At 36.1% G+C, this 25,297-nt stretch overlaps 2 protein-coding genes and 2 long non-coding RNA genes across 7 annotated transcripts in view; 2 read left to right on the top strand and 2 right to left on the bottom strand.

Annotated features, from left to right (window-relative positions):
- Positions 1 to 398: 398 nt before the first annotated feature.
- LOC18103922 (putative disease resistance protein RGA3) overlaps positions 399 to 25,297 on the bottom strand; it is a 134,906-nt gene continuing 110,007 nt past the window's right edge. Inside the window, exon 5 of the mRNA XM_052445809.1 lies at positions 399 to 2,204. Within this exon, the coding sequence (XP_052301769.1) occupies positions 546 to 2,204 (1,659 nt within the window). The 3' untranslated portion in view covers positions 399 to 545. The remainder of the gene's footprint in view (positions 2,205 to 25,297) is intronic.
- LOC127904070 (uncharacterized) overlaps positions 1,025 to 25,297 on the top strand; it is a 134,515-nt gene continuing 110,242 nt past the window's right edge. Inside the window, exon 1 of one of the 2 annotated variants that reach the window (XR_008056905.1) lies at positions 1,025 to 1,081. This is a non-coding gene — a long non-coding RNA (uncharacterized LOC127904070). Of the gene's footprint in view, positions 1,082 to 18,356; positions 18,502 to 25,297 lie in introns of those variants that run through there. The other variant, XR_008056904.1, reaches the window with a different exon arrangement.
- LOC112323567 (uncharacterized) lies at positions 2,147 to 4,631 on the top strand. Its single transcript, XR_008056906.1, has 2 exons — positions 2,147 to 3,344; positions 4,207 to 4,631. It is a non-coding gene; the product is annotated as an uncharacterized LOC112323567 (long non-coding RNA).
- Positions 15,787 to 25,297, bottom strand: part of LOC7482215 (putative disease resistance protein RGA4) — a 124,615-nt gene continuing 115,104 nt past the window's right edge. The window contains exons 1-4 of one of the 3 annotated variants that reach the window (XM_052445813.1): positions 21,572 to 21,731; positions 18,033 to 20,846; positions 16,560 to 16,713; positions 15,787 to 15,992 (exon numbers count right to left, since the gene is read on the bottom strand). In XM_052445813.1, the coding sequence (XP_052301773.1) occupies positions 18,076 to 20,637 (2,562 nt within the window). In that variant the 5' untranslated portion in view covers positions 20,638 to 20,846; positions 21,572 to 21,731 and the 3' untranslated portion in view covers positions 15,787 to 15,992; positions 16,560 to 16,713; positions 18,033 to 18,075. Of the gene's footprint in view, positions 15,993 to 16,559; positions 16,714 to 17,933; positions 20,847 to 21,571; positions 21,732 to 25,297 lie in introns of those variants that run through there. The other 2 variants (XM_052445810.1, XM_052445812.1) reach the window with 2 other exon arrangements.

Below are 25,297 nucleotides of genomic sequence, written 5' to 3'. Positions count from 1 at the left end.
AATGTTTATTTATTTATTAACATAAATAATTTTTAATTTATTTGATTAAATATATATAAATTTTTTAATTTATTATTTTTTTAAACTACAAAAATATATTTAAAGAACAAAGATTTTATAAAGAACAAAAATATTTGACTTGCAATAAATCACTCATTTTTTTATAAAAAAATAAAGATGGATAAACTCTGAATTAGGTTTTTTTTGCTGAATTTTGTTGGTGATTTGTAATTTAATTATTGTTGAAGATGTTTTGTGTCTGAAGAATAGATTACAAATGAGTTCAATCCATTTACAGAAAAAGGGTATATAAAATCTATTGGTCTGAAGAATCCTCTGTCTGGAAGTTCTTTGAATGGGGCTGTGATGGCATTTAGAAAGCACAGGAACTAGGGGGCTTGTCTTTCACTAACAGAAATCATATTTATTGTTGAAGATTTTTTGTGTTAGGTTTAGTTAACTTTATTTGGATTTAATCCACAAAATCGATGGGTATCATCTCTTATAGATGAATGGTTTAGCTTCCAAGTCTTCACCCATCTCACCTATATATCATGAAAATAAATGTTTGGGATGTGAGAAATCTTTTGCCAATCTTCACCCATCTCCTCCTCCCCGTAACGATTTGTTAGATTGGGGCAACCCATTATCTCCAATTCCTGTAGAGGCGCTGCCAAAACATAGTCCGGTAGTGCTCTCAACAATGGGCACTTGCGAATTCCCAAATATTGAAGTTGTGGCATAATGGATATTATTGAAGTTGTGTTGGCATCTTCTTCTCCCACTCTCCTTTCAATTCCATCCCACTCTTCTATTTCTTCGAGATACCTAATCCGAAAACTTTTTAATTTGGGGAAAGCAGTGACCCTTGCAATTTCTCCTTCATTCTCATCCTTTTCTACACCTAAAAACCCAGCATCCAGCCTTCTCACCTTCAAGAAGAACAACAGCAGGCGTTCAAGGTTGGGCAATCTTCCCAACGGAGGCAAGACCTCCACGTTTTCACAAGGACCAAGTGAAAGCATCCGTAATCTGGTTAATGTCATCATCCAATTTGGCAAATCCAACCCTCCGTAACCCCGTATGGTTAGATTTTCCAAGTCTGACGGAGGCCGTAAAACTTCAATTAAAGAGCCTTCATGCTCTGGCAACTCTGTTTTCACCAAGATGGAATCCACTCCCTTGAAATTCCATTCCAAGCAAAGTAGGCGCTTCTTATTGAGTAGTGCATCCACGACGTCTCTCACATTTTCTATATCTCTTACTTTGTCTATTCTGAGACTCCCTCCAATGTGATTTAAGTTTTTTAATTCTCTTAGATTAGCTGCTTTACTTTCATTCTCACCACCACCACACACAGTAAACTTATCTAATGTTCGAAGACATGTTATCCTCTCTATTCCCTTTGGTATGAAGGCCACTCCTGAACTATCAATCCAGAGATGCCTCAATTTGATAAGTTTTCCAATCGCCTTGGGCAATTCCTTGAGAGACCGGCACCAAGTAACGTCTAGGGATTGCAGATTGCATAAATCACAAATGGTTTCTGGCAGGGACTCCAACTCTACACACCATGCCAAATTGAGGTGTCTCAAATGTATCAATTTCCCTACCTCGTTTGGTATTTCTTTGATTTGAGACCTTGACAAATTCAATGACCTGATGCATGTCAACTGCTTGAACAAATCAGGCAGTGCAGCTCCAAGCGAAGGGTCTCTAGTGTCGATCAAGAGGCTGCGAAGACCTTTTGCTTTGTGAATGGACACGGGAAAAGAGGTCTCGTTGGGCAGCATCATGCTTAAATGACGAACCCTTTCAATTGAAGTCTCCACTGTTGCTCCTCCAAGTGTATTGACATCCACTGTTAGACATTCATTTTTTGTCATATATTGGGCAAAATCATGCACTATATCATGCATCTTGAATGTCATTCCTTCATCCTCATCCGTCTCAAAATCTTGGAAGAAAGAGCGCGCTGCTAAGACTTGAAAGTACTGCTCTCCTACAAGCTCCATATCTCCACCTGAAGTCTCCTTGAGGTAACCCTGAGCCATCCACATCTTCACCAATTCATCTTTGTCCATCTCGTAGTCTTTTGGAAACATGGCACAATACAAGAAACATCGTCTTACCACAGAAGGTAAATCGTAGTAACTCAAGAGCAAAGGTATAAATATTCGTCGTTCAACTTGATCTCTATCAACCTCATCTAGCCTCCACAGTTCGCTAGATAAAACACGATCCCACTCTTCTCTTGTTCTTTTAGACTGCATTAGACCTCCTAATACCTTGGCAGCTAGAGGCAAGCCCTTGCACTTGTTTGCAATTTTATCGCCGATATCTGTCAATCTTTCGCGCTCATCTTCGCTTCTTTCCTGGAATGCCACATGATTGAATATTGACCTGCATATCTCGTCGGACAATTCCTTAATGTTGATCCGGTGGCCAGTACTTCCCATCATCGTTGCCACAGCGTCCTTACGAGTGGTCACTAGAATTCTGCTTCCTCGTGCACAGCCTGTGAGAGATGGTTTCAGTTGTTCCCATTGTCCGTGATTTTCTGTCCATACATCATCAAGGACAAGAAGGAACCTCTTTCCCTCAATGGATTCAGAAACCCTTCGCAAAAGGGATTGCAATCCTACCAAATCGGATGCCCTCCCTTCAAGCTCCTCAAGGATAGCTTTGGCTATCTTAACCTCATCAAATGGTTCGGAAACACACACCCATATCTTTTTCTCAAAATGAGCCGTAACCTCAGCATCATTAAAAGCTAGTTGGGCGAGAGTTGTTTTTCCAATTCCTCCCAGCCCTACTAGAGAGATGACATCCACGTCCCGTGCTTCTTGACTACTTTCAGCCAGCAACTTGCTTACAACATTTCTCTTTTCACCATCTCGACCAATCACGCTTGATTCATCAACAAAGGAGGTAGTTGTTAGTCGCTGGAGTTCATCAGTGGTTTTGTACAGATCGAAGCCATACTTAGCTCTCTCTTTGGCAATGTCATCCACTTTTTTACGAACTTCTTTGATCTTCAGGGCAATGTCGCGACGTCGAACCACTTGATTGAAACAAAAGCAAGGAGATCCCAGGAAGGAACACCGTATCTTCTGTCGGCTGTGAGTATTTTCTTCAGCTTCCTCCATTTTCCATCTAAGAATTGCAGTTCTCCATTCATCTAGCACGTCATCCATATCATAACATGCATCTTTGAGCTTGTCTAGCCAATCTCTTACAGCCTTATCTTTCACTTGTTTTCTATCTGCATCTTCAAGGACAGATTGGATATCAAGGAGATTGCTTTTCAGCTTGTCACATTGTTTCTTCACACCCACTACTAGGTTCACCTCTTCTTGTACCTATTAGTGTACAAAGGAAAAGAAACGTTAAGCATAGGAAACATTTCTATGACAATTTCACACCCCCTACTAGGTTCACCTCTTCCTGTACCTATTAGTGTAGAAAATACAAGTTCAAGCATAGGAAACATTTCTATTTTGTATTAATATATTTTATTGTGAAATGGATTTACTATATTAATAATTTATATATAAAATATTTATTAGAAATAATAATATTTGTTTTTTCTTTTTATCATCATGATGATGATATCAGTCTGCACTACGCTACTGTACAAGAAGGTATAAAATGAATCTTAAATGGTAAAACGTTAAACCTGTGCGTGTATATATATATAATTAATATAGGTATGGAAAGAGTTCATTGTTCTCACGAGAGAAGGATTTCTCCTTTGAACCGACATAAAATCTGGTTTTCATTTTACATTAAACTATAGATATATGGATGTATAAATGCAAGTGAATAATTAAAGGATCTGTATGTATAATTTGTGAAATAAAGGCATGATAATAAGATTGTGTGTTAATTCACACCAAATACTCGCTCGCTAATCCTTTGAACTTTTTATTGATTATTTTACCCTTAATAGTTAAGTTTAAAGAGAATTGGCATCTCTTGTTTTGCCTTTTTCGGTTTTCCTATATTTGGAATGATATATTTTCTTTATGTTATTTTTGGAAATATGAAAAATAATAAAACAAGAAAAAGAAGATTCTTTAATAAAATCCAAATATATACTTGAGGATTTAAAATATTATTTTTATTTATTCAAGTTAAAAGTATTCTTTTTATGATAGGAAGAAAAAAGGCTTGAACTTTATATATATTTCTTATCTCTGCTAGGTAAATCAGGTTATTGCAGATGGTAGAAAAATACCTGTTGAGCAACGATTGTGGTTAACTGCTCCAAGATCGGAGATAGAAGTGCCTCAGCCATCGTCTGTTTAGTTCTGATTGGAAAGAGAGAGAGAGAGAGAGAGAAGCAATGATGATGGGATGAGCAGAGAGAAAGAGAGGGTGAAGGGAAGGAGGCGGCTGATTGTGAATGGAAGTTAGTTTATATACTTAGGGTTTGGCGTTGCAGGTGAAGCTTGTATTTTAGTGTCTCAACATTTTTTTATTAGTTTTTGTAGGACTGTGGTAAAGGAAGATCAGCACAACTTGTAGGTTGAAAAATGAAATTGAAGTTGACTTCTCATTGAGATCTTTTTCGGGGATAATAGAAGTTGACTTCTCATTTTTATCTATTGTCTGATCCTGTTTTCTCCTTCCTTCTTCTTGTTGCAGATACTGTGCTTTTATGTCTTTTTTATTTCTTCTTCTCCGTTGTTGCCTCTCTTTTTAACACCACCCTTATCAGGTTAACACCACCCTTATCATATCTTTTCAAATAAAAAATTACCATTACTTTTGTTTTTCTAAGTTATTTTATGCTATTATATTCTGATTTTATTTATGATTTATTTAAAAATAAATATCGGTTTCTAAAAATAAAAAAACTTGTCGAAATAACGTTAAACCCTAAAAATCTAAGATTTCATAGCTTGTCATTTTATGGCACTGGCCTTAATATATAAAAGAATTTTAACGAAAATTTTGTTATCTTTAATTTCTGAAATAGGAGATTTCACTAGTTTTTTAACTTTTTATTTTTTTTACATTAATCCTTAAAGATAATATATTTCACAATTTCTTGAATTTTAACAAAAACTTTGACGTGAATCCTGAAGATACGAGATTTCATCATTTTTTTAAATTTAATGAAATTTTTTATATTATCCCTGAAAATAGGACGAAATGGTAGTCAACGACAACATGTTTAATGCGAGAATGAAAAATAGGATTGGAACTTAACTGAGTTCCTCCAATGTTGTCACAGTATATCACAGGTGAAGAAGACAGAGCAACACCAAGTTCATGAAGTAGAGAGTGTACCCAACAGAGCTCAGCAGCAGTGGCAACAACGGAGCGATACTCAGCCTCTGTTGAAGACCTGGCAATGGTCTTTTGTTTATTTGAACTCCATGAAATTAAATTACTCCAAAGGTAAACTAGATAAGCACTGGTGGATGAATAATCATCTTTATTGCCAGCCCAATCGGCATCTGAAAAGGCATGAAGTTGATCAGCGAAGGCATGAAGATTGTAGGGCGAGTCACGGTGCAGAAGAAGGCCCTTGTTTAGTGTACCAATAAGATATCACATAATTCGCTTAACAAGGATCTAGTGGTCATCGGTTGGGCTGTGCATGAACTGAGATAGTTTGTTCACAACAAATGACACATCTGGTCTTGTAAGAGAAAGATACTGAAGACTCCCTACAACTTCACGATAAACAGTGGGATTCTATAAAGGCGAGTCAGACAGCAATGAAATAGCAGATGCAGAGCTTGGAATTGGAGTGAGCACTGGTTTTGCGTCCAGCATGTTGAGACGAGTTAGCAGGTCAGTAATGTACCTGCGTTGAGAGAGTAGAATACCCTGTTTGTGAGGAAGAACTTCAACACCCAAGAAGTAGGACAAATTGCCAAGATCCTTAAGAGAAAAACGTTTGGCAAGGCTAGAAACAAAATCTGATAGAATGTCGTCACCGCTGCCTGTGACAATAATGTCATCCACGTAAACCAGTAAAAACAAAACATGCTGAGCACTGTTAAATATGAACAGAGAAGGATCAGAGTGGGAATTGCGGAAACCAGAAGCCAACAAAAATGTGCGCAATTCATGATACCAAGCCCGGGGCGCCTGTTTGAGTCCATAAATGGCTTTGTGGAGTTTGCAAACAAATGACGGTTTTTCGCGATCAACAAATTCAGGAGGTTGCGCCATGTAAACGGTTTCAGAAAGATGACCTTGAAGGAAAGCATTTGTTGTAACCCATTTTTTGGTCCCCGCACAAAATAAAAAAAATAAAAAAATAATAGCAGTGAAAAGAGGATGCTAGAGCGCCCCGAAAATGGTCAAAAATTGGTTGAGGAGGATCAAAAAATACAAGGATTGAAATTTGACAGTATATCGTTGACCGGTGAGAGCCCTATTGATAAAGAAAATTTTATTTGAGGAAGAAATGTACAAAATCAGATGTATATGGGCTCAATTAAATTTTATTGAAAGTTTAATTGAATTTATGGAGGGTTTGATCGCAAGAAAAATTGATTTTTAAGTCAATTTGGGTTTTAATTGGAAGAAATTAAAGTTCTGGGGTCAAATTATAATTTTTAAGAGTTGATTTGGTCAAATCAGGGGCTTAATTGCATACATATTGAAGTCTGGTGGCCAATTAGGGACTCGATTGAAGAAATCCAAAACCAAGGACCATAGTGAAAAAGCGCGCAAATTGACCCATTTTGGCGCCAGTTTTCGTTTAAATGAAATGACGCGTTTTGGTCAAAACGGCGTCGTTTCATGCATTTCACTGGAAAAAAAAGAGAGAGAAAGAGCAAACGGTGCCGTTTTGAACGGCACCATAAGCCTGCTTCTTCCCCTGGACGCGCAGAGAACAGGGGAAGAAGAAGCATTTTTCCCCCTATTTTTTTCTCTCCTTTCTCTCTCCCAAAAACCAAAAAACCAACTACGACCTGACTTGTCCCTTCACTGACACCACCACGCCTTCACACCAAAAGACCCATGCCCTACAGAGGTAGGGGCGGCTGTGGAGTAGCCACCCCTATGCCACCATGCCATGCCCTGCATAATGGCAGGATAGGGCATGGTGGCCCTCTCTCCCTCTGCCTATAAATACAGAGGGAGTGCAGGAGAATAGGGGGGGAGATCAAGAAGGGAGAGCTGGAAGGATTTTTTTAAAGAGAAAGTGAGGGAGACCGAGAGAGAGACCAACAGTTTTCTTTGGAGAAAAAAAAAGGGAAAGAGCAGGGGAAGACAGGCAAGCTGCAAAAACAAAAAAGAGAGAGAAACCAGAGGGGGCAAAACTTTTGAGAAACAAACTTGAAGAAGAAAAAAAAATAGAGAAGGGAGGAACAAATTTGAGAAAAGAGACAGGGGAGGTTTACAAAGAAGCAGAAACAGGGGGGATTTTCGGGTCCAAAGTTAGAAAACAAAATCATCCTTTTTGGGTTCCCAGCAGCTGCTCTTCTCTCTGTTTCAGCTTTTACAATAATTAGTTTTTAATAAAAAAAATTTATCGATGAGAATTTTTTTAAAACCTTAGAAATTTTTTTCCAAGTTTTAGAATTATTAGATTTTAATTTTTTACTAAAAACAAAATCAGCATCCAAAAATGATCGCGACCCTTGAATCACAGCCTGCAAAAAGGGCCATCAATGGCATTTTTATTAGACATCATCTTTATATCAAGTCCAATCAACCTTGGCCCTTGCCCTTCCCTCTAAGAACAAAAAAGCAGGCTTTCTTTCGTTTTTTAGCCCTAGTAAATAGTTTTTTCGTTGAAATAGCTAGCTTTCTTAATCCTTCCCTGACATCTTTCATAGGTTTGTCGCAGCAGTTCTCACAATTAGCTGAGATTCCTAGAATTTGTCATCCACAGATGAAGCATGTGGATGATTATTTTTGTTGAAGATGTGGTTTCGAATCAGTAATTTTGGAATGCCGCACAATGAAAACGACAAGCAATCAAATTCTAAACGAAGTTGATATTTCGATGGAAGGAAGAAAGAGAAGGGTTTGGTTTTAAACGATTATAAATAAAAGGAAGGAATCCAACCTCACTAATGGTTTACTTTAGGGTTTTGTTTTTTTCTTGAATGTGTACGAGAATTTATAAGAGTATAGTTAGCAACTTAGCATTAAATTACAAAACAACAAGGACAGAATTTAATATTAATTACTAAATCCACAATCTAACTGTTAAGATTTAGGTTTTTTATAAGGAGATTTTAATTTTAAATCTTGAAAAGGGTGGACTGAGAATTAGAGAGAATAAAATTATACTTCTTTCTATAATGTATAATATTTGTATGTAGCATTTGATTCTTGTCTTGAAATATAAAAAATACAGATAATGAAAATAGAGAGACTGCATATATATATATATATATATATATATATATATATATATATATATAAATGCACTTTAAAAGAATCAAAATTATTCTAGAAAAAAAATATTTTATATCTTCATCTCAATTTATTATTCAAAATATACATTACATTAATTTTGTTTCTCATCAATCATTATTGATAATTTAATTCTTTTCTTTTCTTAATTTTCATTAACATTTAATTTATGAATATATAAAATATCCTTAAAAATTAACTATAATATCCTTAAAAATTGTTCTAGTAAATATAAAAAATAAAAAGCCATCAACGTTTCACTGTATCCCTAAACTCATCGTTGTGGAATAAAAAAATATAATGACTATTTTGCCCTTCTAAAAAAGTCATTTAACTAGCTGTTAGGGGTAATTTAGTCTTTTTTACATGGTTCATTTGTCATTCTCGTATTAATTAGGGACAATAGATCTTTTACCATTTCAAATGCACAGTAAAATTACTTAAACAGTCTTAAATTTTTTTTTTTACAATTAAGGTCCAAGGGGTTATTTCTTTTTACGTTTTGCTAGCATAGTTAAATGACTACATTGCTTTTAAAAGGAAAAAAAATTAAAACTTGTGTCCAGGTGTGTTTTTATATTTTCATTATGGCTTTTTAGTTATAATCAATGTAAATGAGAAAAAATTTAGTCTTTTAACATATATATAAAAATAAAAACTGGTTGACACGTGCAATACGTGTCAGAGAGTGGGAGGTATCAATGCTCCTTGAATGACACATGTGGCATCTCTCGATGGCCAAGCACCGCTTTCCATTATAGTGTTGGAAGCGTCGCACCGTTCTCTTTTAGGTGGTTAAGCATGTGTGCATGGTGGAGCAATGATTGGGCTCCGATATAATTTTTTTCTTTTGTGTCCAAAGTTAGAAAACAAAAAAAGGCAGAGGAGAGGGTGGCTGAGAAGAGAAACAGAGGAGACGGGAGAGAAGGAAGGAGAACAGTCGCCGCCTACACCACCACCCCTGTCGCATCCGCTGCCGCCAGCGTCGCCACCGCTCCAGGTAACTTTCTCCCCTCCCCCATCGTTTTGTGCTTCAGCTTCATTTTACAGAACGTTTACGTTCTGCAGCAAAATGAAGATTAACTAGCTAATTATATTTTTGCTGGTTACTGTGCGCAGCACAGTAACCAGTCCTTTTATTTGTTATGGGCTGGCACATCAGCCCAGCCCACAGTATATGGGCCGGGTCAGGCCCAGCCCAGGATGGATGGGCCAGATCCGACCCAATTTTTTTTCTTTTTTTGTTAAAAGAAAAATTCAAAAATATTTGTTTGTAATTTTACAAGTTTCCTGCGTATTTTTTTGTCATTTTGATTAATATCAAGCAGTATTTTTATGTTGCTAAAAATACAAAATTTGATATTAAAATACCCGGTTTTCGTCAAAACTTTCAAAAATACAAAAAACTTTGAAAAAAAGAAAAAATATTTTTGTGCATACGGCCAAGTGTCTCAAAGCTAAAAAATCATATTGTGTTTTTTATAAACAAAAAAATAATGTTTTAACATGCATTTTGGCTTTAATAACCAGTTTATTAAAGTCAAGAGAACATTAGCCAAAATTTCAAAAACAATAAAAAATTTTATTTTGTTTGTCTTTTAGTATCCAGGGTACGATATGACACGTAATACGTATTCCGGATATTAAATCTTTTTCCAACGTTAGAACGGTTAGGTTCTACCCCATTAAGATAAGAACCTTCTTATTGAGGAGGGCTTTTCTTGAATCTTAGATAGACAAGACCAACAATTAGAAAACACGACCAAACCTTAGATTTTGATCAGACAAATAAAACAATGCAGCTTACCTTAGGTAGGGCGTATTTGGGGTGCTAATACCTTCCCTTTACGCAACCAGTCTCCGTACCCGATCTCTGAGACCAATTAGGGTTCCTAGTGACCATAATACTAGGTGGCGACTCCATTCCATTTTTTTTACTGCTAAGAGACAAAGAATTTCGTGTCTCCCCGTATTTACTAGATATATATCCATACAATTGAGGGTGGATGATCGTCGTGACGCTGCACACGTGCGATAACATTGTTGATATCCAGTTGTTTAAGTGACCATCCGCGGCTGACAGCAAGGCTGAGTACCAAGCGGATAGTTGTTGGCTTCACAACGAGGCTGAAAGTCTCATGATAGTCCACACCGAGACGCTGGTGGAAACCTTTTGCAACAAGTCGTGCTTTAAACCTGTTTATAGAACCATCAGAATGTCTTTTAATGCGGTAAACCCACCTGCAACCAACAACGTTAGTGATACCATTAGGAGGAACAAGTTCCAATGTGTCATTGCATACTAGAGCATCATATTCCTCAGACATAGCAGATCGCCAGTTTGGATCTTTAAGTGCCTGAGAGGAGGTGGAAGGTTCTGTTTGAAAGATGACTGGTTTAGTAGTGTGAAGACTGAGTTTCTGGATTGGTTTGTGGATATTATTCCGGGACCGAGTGATCATAGGGTGTTGGGAATGTTGTGGTGGTGGTGGAACAGGTAGAGATGGAGCTGGAAGTGAAGGATTATGATGAGAGGGGGAAGTAGGTACCTGTGGAGTAGAAATGATGGAAGGAATTGCTTCGGCATGAGTTGGAGGACTTGATGAAGAGACCATAGAAGGAGATGCATCTGCATGACATTGTGAGGAAGGAGCAGAAAGAGCCAGTTGTTGTGGGGTTTGAGATGAGACAAAAATAGGTGAAGGCATCCAGTCAGACACGGGGGAAGGAAAATTTGAAGTTGCAGTAGGATAAGACTTATAAGGAAAAACTGACTCAACAAATTGTACATGCCGTGAAACATGTAGTTTGTTAGTGGATTTGTTAGGGCATAGATATGCACTCTAAGAAAGGGAGTATCCAAGAAAATCGCAGGGTTGAGATTTCAAATCAAGTTTATGAGATGCATATGGACCCAACCAAGGATAACATAAACAGCCAAACACTTTAAGTTTAGAAAAATTAGGACTCTTGTGAAAAATTGACTCATATGGTGAAGACATGTTTAATGTGGGAGTTGGCATCCTGTTAATTAGGTAAACAGCAGTGGTGAAGGCATAAGTCCAAAAGGTAGTGGGAATTGAGGCATGAGAAAAAAGGGCAAGACCAGTTTCGACAATGTGAAGATGTCGCCGTTCAGAATAACCATTATGTTCAGGTGTATGTGGTGGAGACGTGAGATGACTAATCCCATGTTCTGAAAGAAATGGTTTGAGAGCAATGTATTCACCACCATTATCAGAATAAAGAGAAATAATGGTTTGTTGAAAATATTTTTCAACAATTGCTTTGTAGCGTCGAAACACTATTTGGACATCAGATTTTTGTTTTAATGGATATAACCAAATGTATTTTGTAAAATGATCAATAAAGATAACATAGTATTTATAACCATCGTGTGAAATAATAGGAGAAGTCCAAACATCAGAAAATACAACTTGAAGAGGACGAGTAGTGAGCAAAATAGACACAGAAAATGGTTGTTTATGACTTTTATTACTTAAGCAAGCATTGCAGCAGAAATTCTTTTGAGAAGAAAAATTTAAATGATAGGAGGACATAATATGTTTAAGAATTGTGAAGGCTGGATGACCAAAGCGCCGGTGCCAAATGGACATTGTTGACAACAGAGAAAGCTAGAATGGGAGGAGTGGAAGAGATGGCAACTAGCCATTCATAAATACCATCCTTAGTGCCGCCCTGCAGAAGAATGTCCCTCGTTTGTAGGTCCTTCACATGAAAACAATGAGGAAAAATTTCAATTGACACATTGTTAGTGATACAGAATAATGCAATATATATTAATTTTTTTTGCATTTTGGGAACACACAAAACATCTTGTAATTGGAAAGAAGAGTTAGATGTGGGAAGAGATACTGAACCAGTGTGACTTATAGGAAGATTGGTACCATCGCCTAGCATAACATCATCTTGTCCATTATATGGTGTATGGAGAGAAAGATTATTGAGGTCGGCAGTAACGTGATGGGAAGTACCACTATCTAGTAACCATGACGCAGCGGTGGATAGAGATGAAGAAGAAAAATTGGCTTGGGGATTCCAGGAGGATGGCATACCATTGGAGGAGTTGGCAATGTTAGAACCATGAACATGAACTAAATGAAAAGAAGGACATCGTTTAGCAGTGTGCCCCTGAGTGCCACACATCTGGCAATGGCCCAAATAAGGACGTGCAGGCAGATGATTATTGCGAACCTGATTGGGAAAAGTAGCAGGTCGAAAGTTGGCAATAGGTAGGGAACGAAGAGTGTTCCCAATAGGAGAAAAGAATGGGCGCCAGTTGGTTCTTGAGGGTCGCCAATTGTTGTTGCTTGAGTTCTTGGTGAAAGAGTTGGCAGTAATAGGACCAAGACGAGAGGATTGTGACCGTGTTTGAAGTGATGCTTCAAATAAGAGAAGTTTCTCATGTAGTTCATCAAAGGAGATAGCAGCTTCGCGAGCTTGGACAACCTGAACAAGTTCTGTGTAATCTTCATCTAAACCATCGAGGATTTGTTTAGTAAGATCATCAGTGTCCATAGGAGCACCAAGAACAGCAAGTTCGTCATATTTTGCTTTAATGAAGTAGACAAAATCTGTGATACTCATAGAGCCTTTTGTGAGATTCTTTAACTGGTTTTTCACCTGGCGGATACGTCCACGGGATGGTTTGGCATATGTTGTGGCAAGAACATGCCATGCATCATGAGAAGAAATGGTGCGGACGACAAAGAAGATAAGCGGAGGAGAAAGGCTGCCAACAATAGCATTCAATAGAAGTTGATCTTGCCTCACCCAGAGACTATAGGCAAGATTGGGAACAATGATATCATCTGTTATAAGAGTTAGTGAGGGACACGGCTTGGACCCATCGATGTAACCAAGGAGATCGTAGCCAATAAAGAGTGTTTCAAATTGAATTTTCCAGGAAGCATAGTTGGAAGAGGTGAGTTTAAGAGGAGCTTGAGCAGCTGTGTTTATGGTGATAAGGTGGTTTTCCGTATTTGATGGAATGGAAGTTGACATGGTGATGTTAATGAGGGAGAAACAGAACCGAAAAAGAGTAGGAAGAGAAAGAGAAAAAAATAAATAAAGGATCAGAGACGCTCTAATACCATGATAGAGCTGAAGCTTTTGGAAGAGAATTGCTTACATATATTATTAATAGAAGACATATATATATATAGATACAGAACCTAACTGAATTCTCTACGTTGCAGGAAGAATAACAAACTGTAACTGTAACCGTAATGGAGTCCTAATGAATAACATATTGTAACAGTTGTTGCAGTAATGGAGTCCTAATAAATAACAAACTGTAACAGCTATACATTAATTTATCATTGGTTAACAGCATGTGCATCTTTGCAGAGGAATACAGCGGTTCAGATTCTCGATTTAAGTTGTTCCAATTACCATAATACCCTCCTTTTCGCTGAATCAGATACCATTACAAGGGTGCAATAGTCATCCGGTGTCTATTTAGAAGAAAAAGCAGTATCAACTTTTCTCCCTTTTCCCCTTTTGTAGGCCTAAGCTCTTCTTCGTACATATTCGTTTGCTTATATAAAAGGCATGGCATAGTGGTGGCGGAGAAGAGAATATTGGGCTTTTATGACGGCAGGTTGGACCTCTTTACATTGGGCTCAATGAAGGCTTTGAACCAGTTTTAACCAGAATTTTTTAAACTTAACTTCATCGGATCAGAGTTTAAAAGTTTAATTATTTTTTTAAAACAATTATTTTATTAAATTATTTATTTTTTAAAAAATAATTTTTTACCTAAGTCTACAAGGGATGTATAAAGTTTTTTTTATTTAAAATATATTAAATAATAATGTCTTTTAGATTTTTTTATTTTTCATATTAATATATTAAAATCATAAAAACACGTAATTTAATTGCCTTTTTTTAAAAGAAAATTAATTTAAAAATTCTAAACGACAATAAAAAAACACTCTTGGTATCGACACAACACTGTCCCTCATTCAAAACCCAAGCTAAGTCTCGGCGTCGACAATATCAATGAAGAAGACACCATTAGAGAAGAAGAAGAAGAAGATCACGAAAATGAAAGTAAAAAAAAACACCGAAGAAGAAGAAACGAAAAGTCCCTCGATTCTTGGTATTACATGGATCATGTAACCAGGTCTATTATAAGGTATTTGAATAAGAAATTGATAAGATATTACGATGTTTTATTTTATTACAATGGTTTTAGTTGAGGATTATAAAAGTACGACCGTGTTTGGCAGTGATGATATTCTTGTTGATGAGGAAATTAACAGAAAACTTAGTGAGTTAAGATTATTGAAGATGCTTTGTTGTTAAAGATAAGTAAAAAGTTGTAATCTTTAAGAGAAGGGTGGGGTGATTGGCTTGATAAATAGTGAATTTGTTTTCTTGAACCCGTATCCTTTGCTGCGAGACCCGTGGTTGACTAGAGGTGATAAGGCTATGGAGAAAACCCATATTTTCACTCCAGTTTGGTTTCAGCGGTGAAAGACATATGTTCACTATATTGAACCGGTTCACCTTGCTGCTCTCTACAAGTAATTAGCTCGCTTCTTGAAAATATCTCCCCCTTCTGGAATGTCAATCACATGTATGACTAGAATGACACAACATCTTGCTGGTTCCTGTGTGAATCTCATATAGGACACTGTACTATCACATTGAGGTGTTTAAAATAAATCTCATAATCTAGTAATTTTGATGCTGGCTCTTGAACTAGAAACCATGTATTAGTTAATACCCTCTTCGCTCGAGTTGAGAAGAATTTTTATTTTATATTCCTGATGATCATCGTTATACTATGTAATGTAGTGATTCAATCGCGCCATTTCTTATGTTTAGAATCTATGTTTTGGTAACTTGTCTCTTGTTTTTTTTTTCTTGTTGGGTTGTTCCTGATGATCATCGTTATGCTATCTATCTTGATTCTGATATCATAGTTTTGAATTCATGGTCTTCACTTAATAACACGATTGGTCTGGAGAATTCTACTGAAAGATTATCGCATTCTACTGAAATTCCTGAAATTGATTATAGCATTCTACTGAAATTCCTGCTTGTCATCTGTTTCTCTATTTCTTCTCTTCATTTTATGTTTATCTGATATCAGTAGCATGTGCTGGTCATGGAAAATTTTTTGGAAGGATTGCTGGTTTGTGTGATTGGAGCTCCTTTAAATGGGAGGTTTGTTTGTGAAGGGGAGCAAATGGGCGTGAAAAGGACAAGAAAGGAGCAAGATTTTCTGGAGGAAAGGATTCATATTGTCTGGACTGCATCACCTTCCTTTCTTCTTCATGTTAATGAGCAAGAAATGTGCATCGTCAGTTATTATTTTCCAGTTGTATTTTAGTCCTTCATGTTAATGAGAAAGGCATGAAAACAGTAGCAATCAGTAAGTATTGGAGGCTGTGGATTTCCTCGAATTAATCCAACTCTTTTCTTCTAGTGTGAACGTGACAGATCGTACCACAACCTAAACTCTTTCCAAGGTTTTGGAAAGAGAATCTGACGCCAAGTACCAACCAATGGGTACAAGAAAAGATGCGTTTCACTATCCAATTGTATTTTGTTTCCATGTTTACCTGCAATCAGCGACCAGATAAACCAAAATCACTCTCAAAAAGGTAAAAGAATTCTTTTTAAAAAAAATCAGGTCAGGGGTATGTAATGAGAATTGTTGAATTAACACAATTTTCATAAAAAGGCTCCAATAAGAGACAGAAAATATTGCATATGGCACTCTCTACCAGCAACAAAATTAATGCATATTGTTTTTGACGTACGTGTCATAACATTTCCTAGACATCATAGTGGAATCAGTGAAAAACTTAGCTCGATCGGCGATGTGGAATGAGCTAGCTTCACATATGCTTATGCAATTGCGAAATACCAAATGGAAACTTTTCAAGTTCGCATCCTATGGACATGATACATATATTTACGCCACAAGCAAAAGACTAAAAGGATTTCAGCCTAGCAATTAACTCAAAATCCAATCCGAGATTCGATGTTAACACAATGAAAAGCCTCAAACACTACTTGTAAAGCAAGTTTTAGCATGAGAAGCACCCTACATCCGCACAAAACCTTAACACTGAACATTAAAACATCCAGTCTAACAAATACAAAACCTGAAAAAAGAGCAGTACCTGGGACAAACCGTGGACGCTGAAGTGAAGCACCATATCATATATAAAAGGACTAAAATTCGACACATTGTAATAGCAAGCAAACCCCTCGCAAATTTATAAAACAGCGGCGAAACCTCCAAATCATCCTCGACAATAAACGAAAACTCATGATCTGAAATTGGCCACCAAGCTTCTAGCCATTGAGTATATTATGTTGAATTTCTTAAAAATATAAATTTTCAATATTAATTAAGTAATACTCTAAAAGTCGTGAGATACTTATATATTATAATGCTAATTATAATAATATAACTTATATATTATAATTATACTATAATAATATATACTAAAATATAGCTGTCTTAATAATATATACTAAAATAATATATTATAATTATACCAAACAGCCACTTAATTGGACTTTTTCCAGCTTTTGTGCAATATTTCAGCTAAAAATACTAATAATTGAACTTATTAAAGTGCGTGATAGCTAGTACCTAAGTAGTAGTGTCTACAGACACTCTATTACGCCTAAATTCTACATGTTGCTTTTCAGGGGAGCTCCTTGCCTGGCCATGGGCGCGCTGGCCCATGGTACCTGGTGCTAGGTGCCATAGTTTAGTTGTATTTTTAAAAGATTTTAATTTTTTTTTTAATTTTGAACTAATTTTTTTATTCTTCAAATATGTATTGGGATCATTAAAAAAAAAAAATACACATATAAGCATCATTGTATGTATGGCTTGACTTTTATTTTATTTTATTTTATCATGATTTAGATTGTTAGATTAACTTTAAAGTCTAGCAAGCATTTTAAAAATTTTTTGAAATTTTTTTATTTTTTTATTTTAAATTAATATATTTTTGATGTTTTCAAATTATTTTGATATGTTATGTTAAAAATAATTTTTAAAAAATAAAAAATATTATTTTAATAATAAATAATTAATACAATCAAAGAAGTAAATCACAACACAGAACCAAATCGGAAGCCACTCTGAACAAAATAAAAATAAATCATTTGGTTAACAAATGAAGAATTAGTAAATCAAAAACAAAGTCAAGAATCAAAAACAAAGTTAAAATGACTATTCCATTTTCTGAATGACAAAAATGGGGAGCCCAAAATAGATTTGTTAAAATAGATTTGGTAAAATCTTTTACCGTTGAATTAACACTGGTAGAATAATTTTTTTAGAGTGGCATTTGGAGAATTTAAGCGAGATAATTTCATCTTAGATTAATTTTTTAACATGTAAAATTTAAGTCTAATTCAATAATTAAATAAAAAATTACCTCTTCCTGCCGGTCCTAACTATTCTTTAAATATGAACATATGAATTACATATTATTTTATATATGTTGAGAGAGAGAGAGAGAGAGAGAGAGAGATGGGTATATATATCACAGCTGCATTTGATGGAATAAATGGTAAGTAGGAAATACAATCCAAAGTCAACAATATACAGTAAAGAGGTATATGAAACATACCTCTTCCTGCCGGTCCTACAGACTTCCGTGCCTTTACTATTCTTTAACTATAAATAGAAATGTTTGGGATGTGAGAAATCTTTTGCCAATCTTCACCCATCTCCTCCTTCCCGTAACGTTTCCTTAGAATGGGGCAACCCCATATGTCTAATACCCGTAGAGGCGCTGCCAAAACATAGTCTGGTAGTGCTCTCAGCAACGGGCAGTTAAGAATTGTCAACCATCGAAGTTGTGGCATAATGGATATTATTGAAGTTGTGTTGACATCTTCTTCTCCCACTCTCCTTTCAATTCCATCCCACTCTTCTACTTCTTCGAGATTACCAATCCAAAGTGTTTTTAATTTGGGGAAAGCAGTGACCCTTGCAATTTCTCCTTCATTAATACTGGCATTCTCATCTTTTTCTATACCTAAAAATCCAGCATCCAGCCTTCTCACCTTCAACGACCTCAATACCAGGCTTTCAAGGTTGGGCAATCTTCCCAACGGACGCATGACCTCCAGCTTTGTACAATCAGACAGTATAAGCTCCTGTAATCTGGTTAATGTCATCATCCAACTTGGCAATTCCAACCCTCCGTACCTAGATATGGTTAGATATTTCAAGTCAGACGGAGGCCGTAAAGCTTCAATTAAAATGCCGCTCTCCTGGTTGTAGTCGAAATCCAATTCCAAACGAAGCAGGCGCTTCTTATTCTTGAGTTGTGCTTCTGCAGCGTCACTCGCATCTTGTAGATTCCGTATCCCAAGACTCCCTCCAATGTGATTTAAGTTTTTTAATTCTCTTAGATTAGCTGCTTTACTTTCATTCTCACCACCACCACACACAATAAACACATTTAATGTTCGAAGACATGCTATCCTCTCTATTCCCTTTGGTATGAAGTCCACACCTGAACCATTAATCCGGAGATGCCTCAATTTGATAAGTTTTCCAATCGCATTAGGCAATTTCTTGAGAGAACCACACCAAGTAACGTCTAGGGATTGCAGATTGCATAAATCACACATGGTTTCTGGCAGGGACTCCAACTCTCCACAAGATGCCAGATTGAGGTGTCTCAAATGTATCAATTTCCCTACCTCGTTCGGTATTTCTTTGATAGAAGACTTTGACAAATCCAATGACCGGATGCATGTCAACTGCTTGAACAAATCAGGCAGTGCAGCTCCAAGCGAAGGGTCTCTAGTGTCGATCAAGAGGCTGCGAAGACCTTTGGCTTTGTGAATAGACACGGGAAAAGATGTCTCCTCTGACAGCATCATGCTTAAATGACGAACCCTTTCAAATGAAGTCTCCACTGTTGCTCCTCCAAGTGTATTGACATCCACTGTTAGACATTCATTTTTTGTCATATATTGGGCAAAATCATGCACTATATCATGCATCTTGAATCTGATATTTTCTAGACCATACTTCTTAAAATCTTGGAAGAAAGAGCGTGCTACCAAGACTTGAAAGTACTCCTCTCCAACAACCTCCATATCTCTACCTGATGTCTCCTTCAGGTAACCTTGAGCCATCCACATCTTCACCAATTCATCTTTGCGCATGTCGTAGTCTTTTGGAAACATGGCACAATACAAGAAACATCGTCTTTCCACATAAGGTAAATCGTAGTAACTCAAAAGCAAAGGTGGAAATAGTCTCCTTTCAACATGTTCTAGCTCCCACAGTTCGCTAGATAAAACACGTTCCCACTCTTCTCTTGTTCTTTTAAACTGCATCAGACCTCCTAATACCTTGGCAGCTAGAGGCAAGCCCTTGCACTTGCTTGCAATCTTCTCGCCGATATCTGTCAATCTTTCGCGCTCATCTTTGCTTCTTTCCTGGAATGCCACATGATTGAATATTGACCTGCATATCTCGTCGGACAATTCCTTAATGTTGATCCGGTGGCCAGTACTTCCCATCATCGTTGCCACAGCGTCCTTACGAGTGGTCACTAGAATTCTGCTTCCTCGTGCACAGCCTGTGAGAGATGGTTTCAGTTTTTCCCATTGTCCATGATTTTCTGTCCATACATCATCAAGGACAAGAAGGAACCTCTTTCCCTTAATGGATTCAGAAACCCTTTGCAAAAGGGATTGCAATTCAACCAAATTCGGTGCACTCCCTTCAAGCTGCTCAAGGATAGCTTTGGCTATTTTAACCTCATCAAATGGATCTGAAACACACACCCATATCTTTTTCTCAAAATGAGCCGTAACCTCAGAATCATTAAAAGCTAGTTGGGCGAGAGTTGTTTTTCCAATTCCGCCCAGCCCTACTAGAGAGATGACATCCACGTCCCGTGCTTTTTGACTACTTTCAGCCAGCAACTTGCTTACAACATTTTTCTTTTCACCATCTCGACCAATCACGCTTGATTCATCAACAAAGGAGGTAGTTGTTAGTCGCTGGAGTTCATCAGTGACTCTGTACAACTCAAAGCCAAACATTGCTCTCTCTTTGGCAATGTCATTCACTTTTTCACTAACTTCTTTGATCTTGAGGGCAATGTCGCGACGTTGAACCACTTGATTGAGACAGAAGCAAGGAGATTTCAGGAAGGAACATCGCATCTTCTGTCGGCTGCGAGTATTTTCTTCAGCTTCCTCCATTTTCCATCTAAGAATTGCAGTGCTCCATTCATCGAGCACGTCATCCAAATCATAACATACATCTTTGAGCTTGTTTAGCCAATCTCTTACAGCCTTATCCTTCACTTGTTGTCTATCTGCATCTTCAAGGACAGATTGGATAGCAAGGAGATTGCTTTTCAGCTTGTCGACTTGTTTCTTCACATCCCCCACTAGGCCTCTTCTCGTACCTATTAGTGTGGAAAAGATAAAGAAGTTCAAGCAGAGGAAACATTTCCATGATTTCACTGCAAGTTTTTAATTTTAATTTTTGGTAATTAATAGATTAGATAATTTTTATTAATCTGTTTTTTTTCGCAGTAGTTGACACGTACTGTGAAATGGATTGGCTATATTAATAATTTATATATAAAATATTTATTAAAAACCAATATATTAAAAATAATAATATTTATTTTTATCATCATCATGATGATATCTCTGTCTGCACTCTGCTACTATACAAGAAGGAAGAAAATGAATCTTAAATTGTTCAACGTCAAACCTATATATAACATAAGCTTGGTGGATCAAAGAAATATTGAGAATAAAAGGATCTGTATTTGTTGGTATTCGTAAAATCTATTTGGAAATAAATATTTGTTGGTATTATAATAAGATTATGAAACTTATTATTTTAACATCTGATTGATTATTTTACCCTTAGTAGTTCAGTTTTATGAGAGGATCGACAACTCCATTTTCCTTCTAAGAATATTTGTTTTAGATTATTTCCAGAAATATGAAAAATAATAAAACAATAAATAGAAATTTCTTTAATAAAATCCAAATCTAGATCTGAGGATTTGATATTTTATTTTGTTTTTCTTATAAAGAAAGAAAAAGAGATCATTTTTATATTTCTTATTAATGTAAGGGTTAATTAGATCATTGCAAATTGTATAAAAGTAATTACCTGTCGAGCAACGACCGTGGTTAGCTGCTCCAAAATTGGCGATAAAAGTGCCTCTGCCATTTGTCTGTTTAATTTAATTATTTTTAAAAAATAGACAATGATGTTAGGATGAACTGAGAAAGAGAGAGAAGAGAGTGTGAGTGGAAGGAGGCTGCTGGTTTAGTTAGTTTATGTACTTAGGGTTTGGTGATGGGGGTTGAGTTTTGTTTCAGTCCCTGTACTGTTTCTAACACTTCAATTCAGTCCCTATATTATTGTAGCTTTTCAGTCTAGTCCTGGTTGTATGTTTCTACTGAGAATGACATGCCATTTTGAGTTCCAAAGGTGAAACACTCGTGCTTTTCAATTCTACCGAGTTCTAGGCTAAGGATTATTATTTGTGGAAAGTAATTTCTTCTTCGATATATAGCAATTATTTTTTATTGATACTGACCTTAGGTTAAGAATGTATCTGATATGGACATCTGATTATAGCATTCTACTGAAATTCCTGCTTCTCTATTTCTTCTCTTCATTTTATGTAATATATATCTGGCCATTCAAACTAATTTACACAAACCAAAATTAGTAACCAATTAGTTCTTGTGTAATGGAAATATAAACAAGCATCTATCTATCTGGGTTTTTGAGATCTGGTGATTTTATCCTGTTTTCATAGCAGGGACTGGGGTTTGATATTGATCTTTGATTTTGGGTCTGAAAATGAATGGTCCAGATTTGTTGAGGTTGTATGATTGGATTTGTTGATGGTGCTTGAAATTATGCTGTAAAGTATTTTTTATATATATTTTTTTGTTTAAAAATATATTAAAATATCTTTAATGTCAAATATTTTAATATTTAGATGGGAAATAAAAATCTAAATTCTAGAATTCATTTGTCACCGTGCAAAGAATAATTCAAGTCCCCAACTCTCCATACTTTTAGAGGTTACATTTAACTTTAAAAATCATATACCTTTTGGAAGTCATGTATCTGGGTAGTTTAAGGAGTTATCAGTGGATGAGCAGGGATGTGTTTTGGTTTATTCATGGAGAGGATGCTGGGGTTTTGTTGGCGGCAGCTACAGGCTCTGCGGTTGTGTTAACAGGAAAGGGTCTGCGTGATGGAAGCTGTCTGAAGCTGGGGCTGTGTGGATATCAGTAGCGTGCTGTGGTCATGGAAAAAAGTTGGGAAGGATTGCTGGTTTGCGTGATTGGAGCTCCTTTAAATGGGGAGGTTTGTTTGTGAAGGGGAGCAAATGGGTGTGAAAAGGACAAGAAATGAGCAAGATTTTCTGGAGGAAAGGATTCATTTTGTATGGACTACATCACCTTCCTTTCTTCTTTTTTTCTTTTCATTCCTTTCTTAACTTAACGTGATTTAAGGCACTTCTTTCATTGTCTTTTTCTACTTTTTCATAATTTAAGTCACTTATTTCTTCTTTTAGCTAGAAACATAACGCAAGACAACTAGAAAAACAAAGGAAGAGTCTTTTCAAGATTCAGGAATCAGAGAGTGAAGAGTCGACATGCAGATGCAGGAACATAGGAAGAGAGTTGTTTGGTTACTAAAATAAGGGCTAAGGTTATGAAATCTGGAAATTGAAATTCAGATCGAAATTAGTGAGGAAATCAGCATGCTAGACTCAGCAGCGTTTGGGATCAGAATGGCATTGTTGGGAATAAGACAACAAATTATGCGTAGCTTAGCAGCCATTGTTGCTGCTTCAGGAACACCAAACTCCCTTGTCAAAAAACTGCATTCATATGCATTTTGCAATTAAGTCATTATGCTTTAAACTCATTCTATTTGCCTTCCCTTACAAAAAAAAAAGAAGAAGGTTATTTGCTGTCTTCACTGGATTAGTTTCAAACCCAAAAGTCTCGTTGCGTTCTGTTTCAATTCAGTCAGTCTTTCTTAGTCAATGCTTTGATGCTCTGAAAAAACACTATATGCACCTCATTGCAGAGTGCGGGTACAAAACTAGTGTTGAGGTGAGGTCATATGCATAATTGATCATCGTGGCTACAAAATGAAGTGGAACTAATAATTAATGGAGTGCATATAATAATCATAGTACTAAATAAAATGAATTAGCCCAGAGTACTCTGCTTGGGCTTGGGTTCTCTCATTATGACTTGGTGAATTGGGCAATCTAAATACTTTTGGGCTCCATGTTTTAATGGGTTCCGAGGGGAAGAAAACACAACGATTCTTGAAGAAGGATTTGTGTCCCATGCACTTGAACGACTGGGAATTCAAATTTAATATGCTCAACTTGAATACTTAAATTCTAGTTCATGATTTTAAATCACTCCTAAAATTCTGTTTTTTCTTTGGTTCAGAAAATTATTTATATACTACGTACTATATATTTGAAATCTTTCTTTGGTTCAGAAAATTATTTATATACTACGTACTATATATTTGAAATCTTTCATTCACTCAATAAAATTAGATTTATGAGAAAATCAAAATTACTAGGGATTACTTTAAAACATCCTGAATTTTTGACTTAATACTTTAAAATGGTTTTTCTTTTATAAGTAGTATTGAATTATTTTGCATGTATTGTTTTATGAAATAATTTATTGTGTTTCATTTCTAGATGGAAAGCAATAATACTTCATTCTATAAAGAATAGTTTAGTTCAAATTAAAATTTTATATAAGAGAGAGCATGAAATTATGAGTTGAATTACTATTTGTAATTTCTATTTTATGAGATTTTATGAAATAAAACTATTTTTGTACAAATTAATAAACTAATTAAGTGAGTTTAATCCAAGTTGAAAAATACTTTTACATCATGGAATTGCATTGCAATATAATTCAACAACTCTAATTAGCATTACCACAACCATAGATATTTTACACTGATCATGAAATGATTACCTCATGTGCATCTGCCACGAGCACTAAATCTGGGAAATGGCGTGTAAATTGGACTTGTATGCTGAGAGATTTCAGCGTTTGAATTACGATGAATTGGTTTTTCTGTCTTGTAATTTTCATATGCTTTATTGTCTGTGCTTGATATCTGTTGTTATAGATAGCATGCAGTGTAAGCTCTCTGACGAGTTCAAGAACACTAGAAACGGAGATATGGAGCCTCAAAGTAGCACATATGAAGTCTATATGAATCCCACCAGTCCGGCAGTGAAGATGCCCTGTAAGGAGGCGTGCGGTATGCACACATGGCTCATGGATGATTAATAGGTTGCAGCATTTGTCTTGGAAAAAAAGAAAAAGAAAAAAAAGATGTCCACCTGCGCTTAAGCTCAAGGCATATGGGAGTGTGTGGAAACCTATGAAAGTTCCTATTTTGATGTCGTTTTCAATATCCATATTTAGATTTGTAGAAAGTTTTCGAAAATTGAATTCAATTTATGAAAGATTAAAAAAAAAATTCAATATCTATGTTTTTATTCATAGAATTAAAGAATTAAAAATATCTTGACATTTTTGGATCTGGAAATAGAGGAGTGAGTCTTGCCATGATCAGTGATAGGTCTTGGATTTTACAGTAAAGAGGTCACATAGAGTAAATGGTAAGGCTTACATATTATTCAAAATAAATGTTTGGGAAGTGAGAAATCTTTTGCCAATCTTCACCCATCTCCTCCTTCCCGTAACGTTTCCTTAGAATGGTGCACCACCTTATGTCTAATTCCTGTAGAGGCGCTGCCAAAACATAGTCTGGTAGTGCTCTCAGCAACGGGCAATTGATAATTCTCAACCATCG

Source organism: Populus trichocarpa, chromosome 12 (assembly GCF_000002775.5).
Source record: "Populus trichocarpa isolate Nisqually-1 chromosome 12, P.trichocarpa_v4.1, whole genome shotgun sequence".
NCBI classification, from domain to species: Eukaryota; Viridiplantae; Streptophyta; class Magnoliopsida; order Malpighiales; family Salicaceae; genus Populus; species Populus trichocarpa.
The sequence above is the reverse complement of the archived record's forward strand: the minus strand, read 5'-3'. Positions and strand labels throughout refer to the sequence as shown.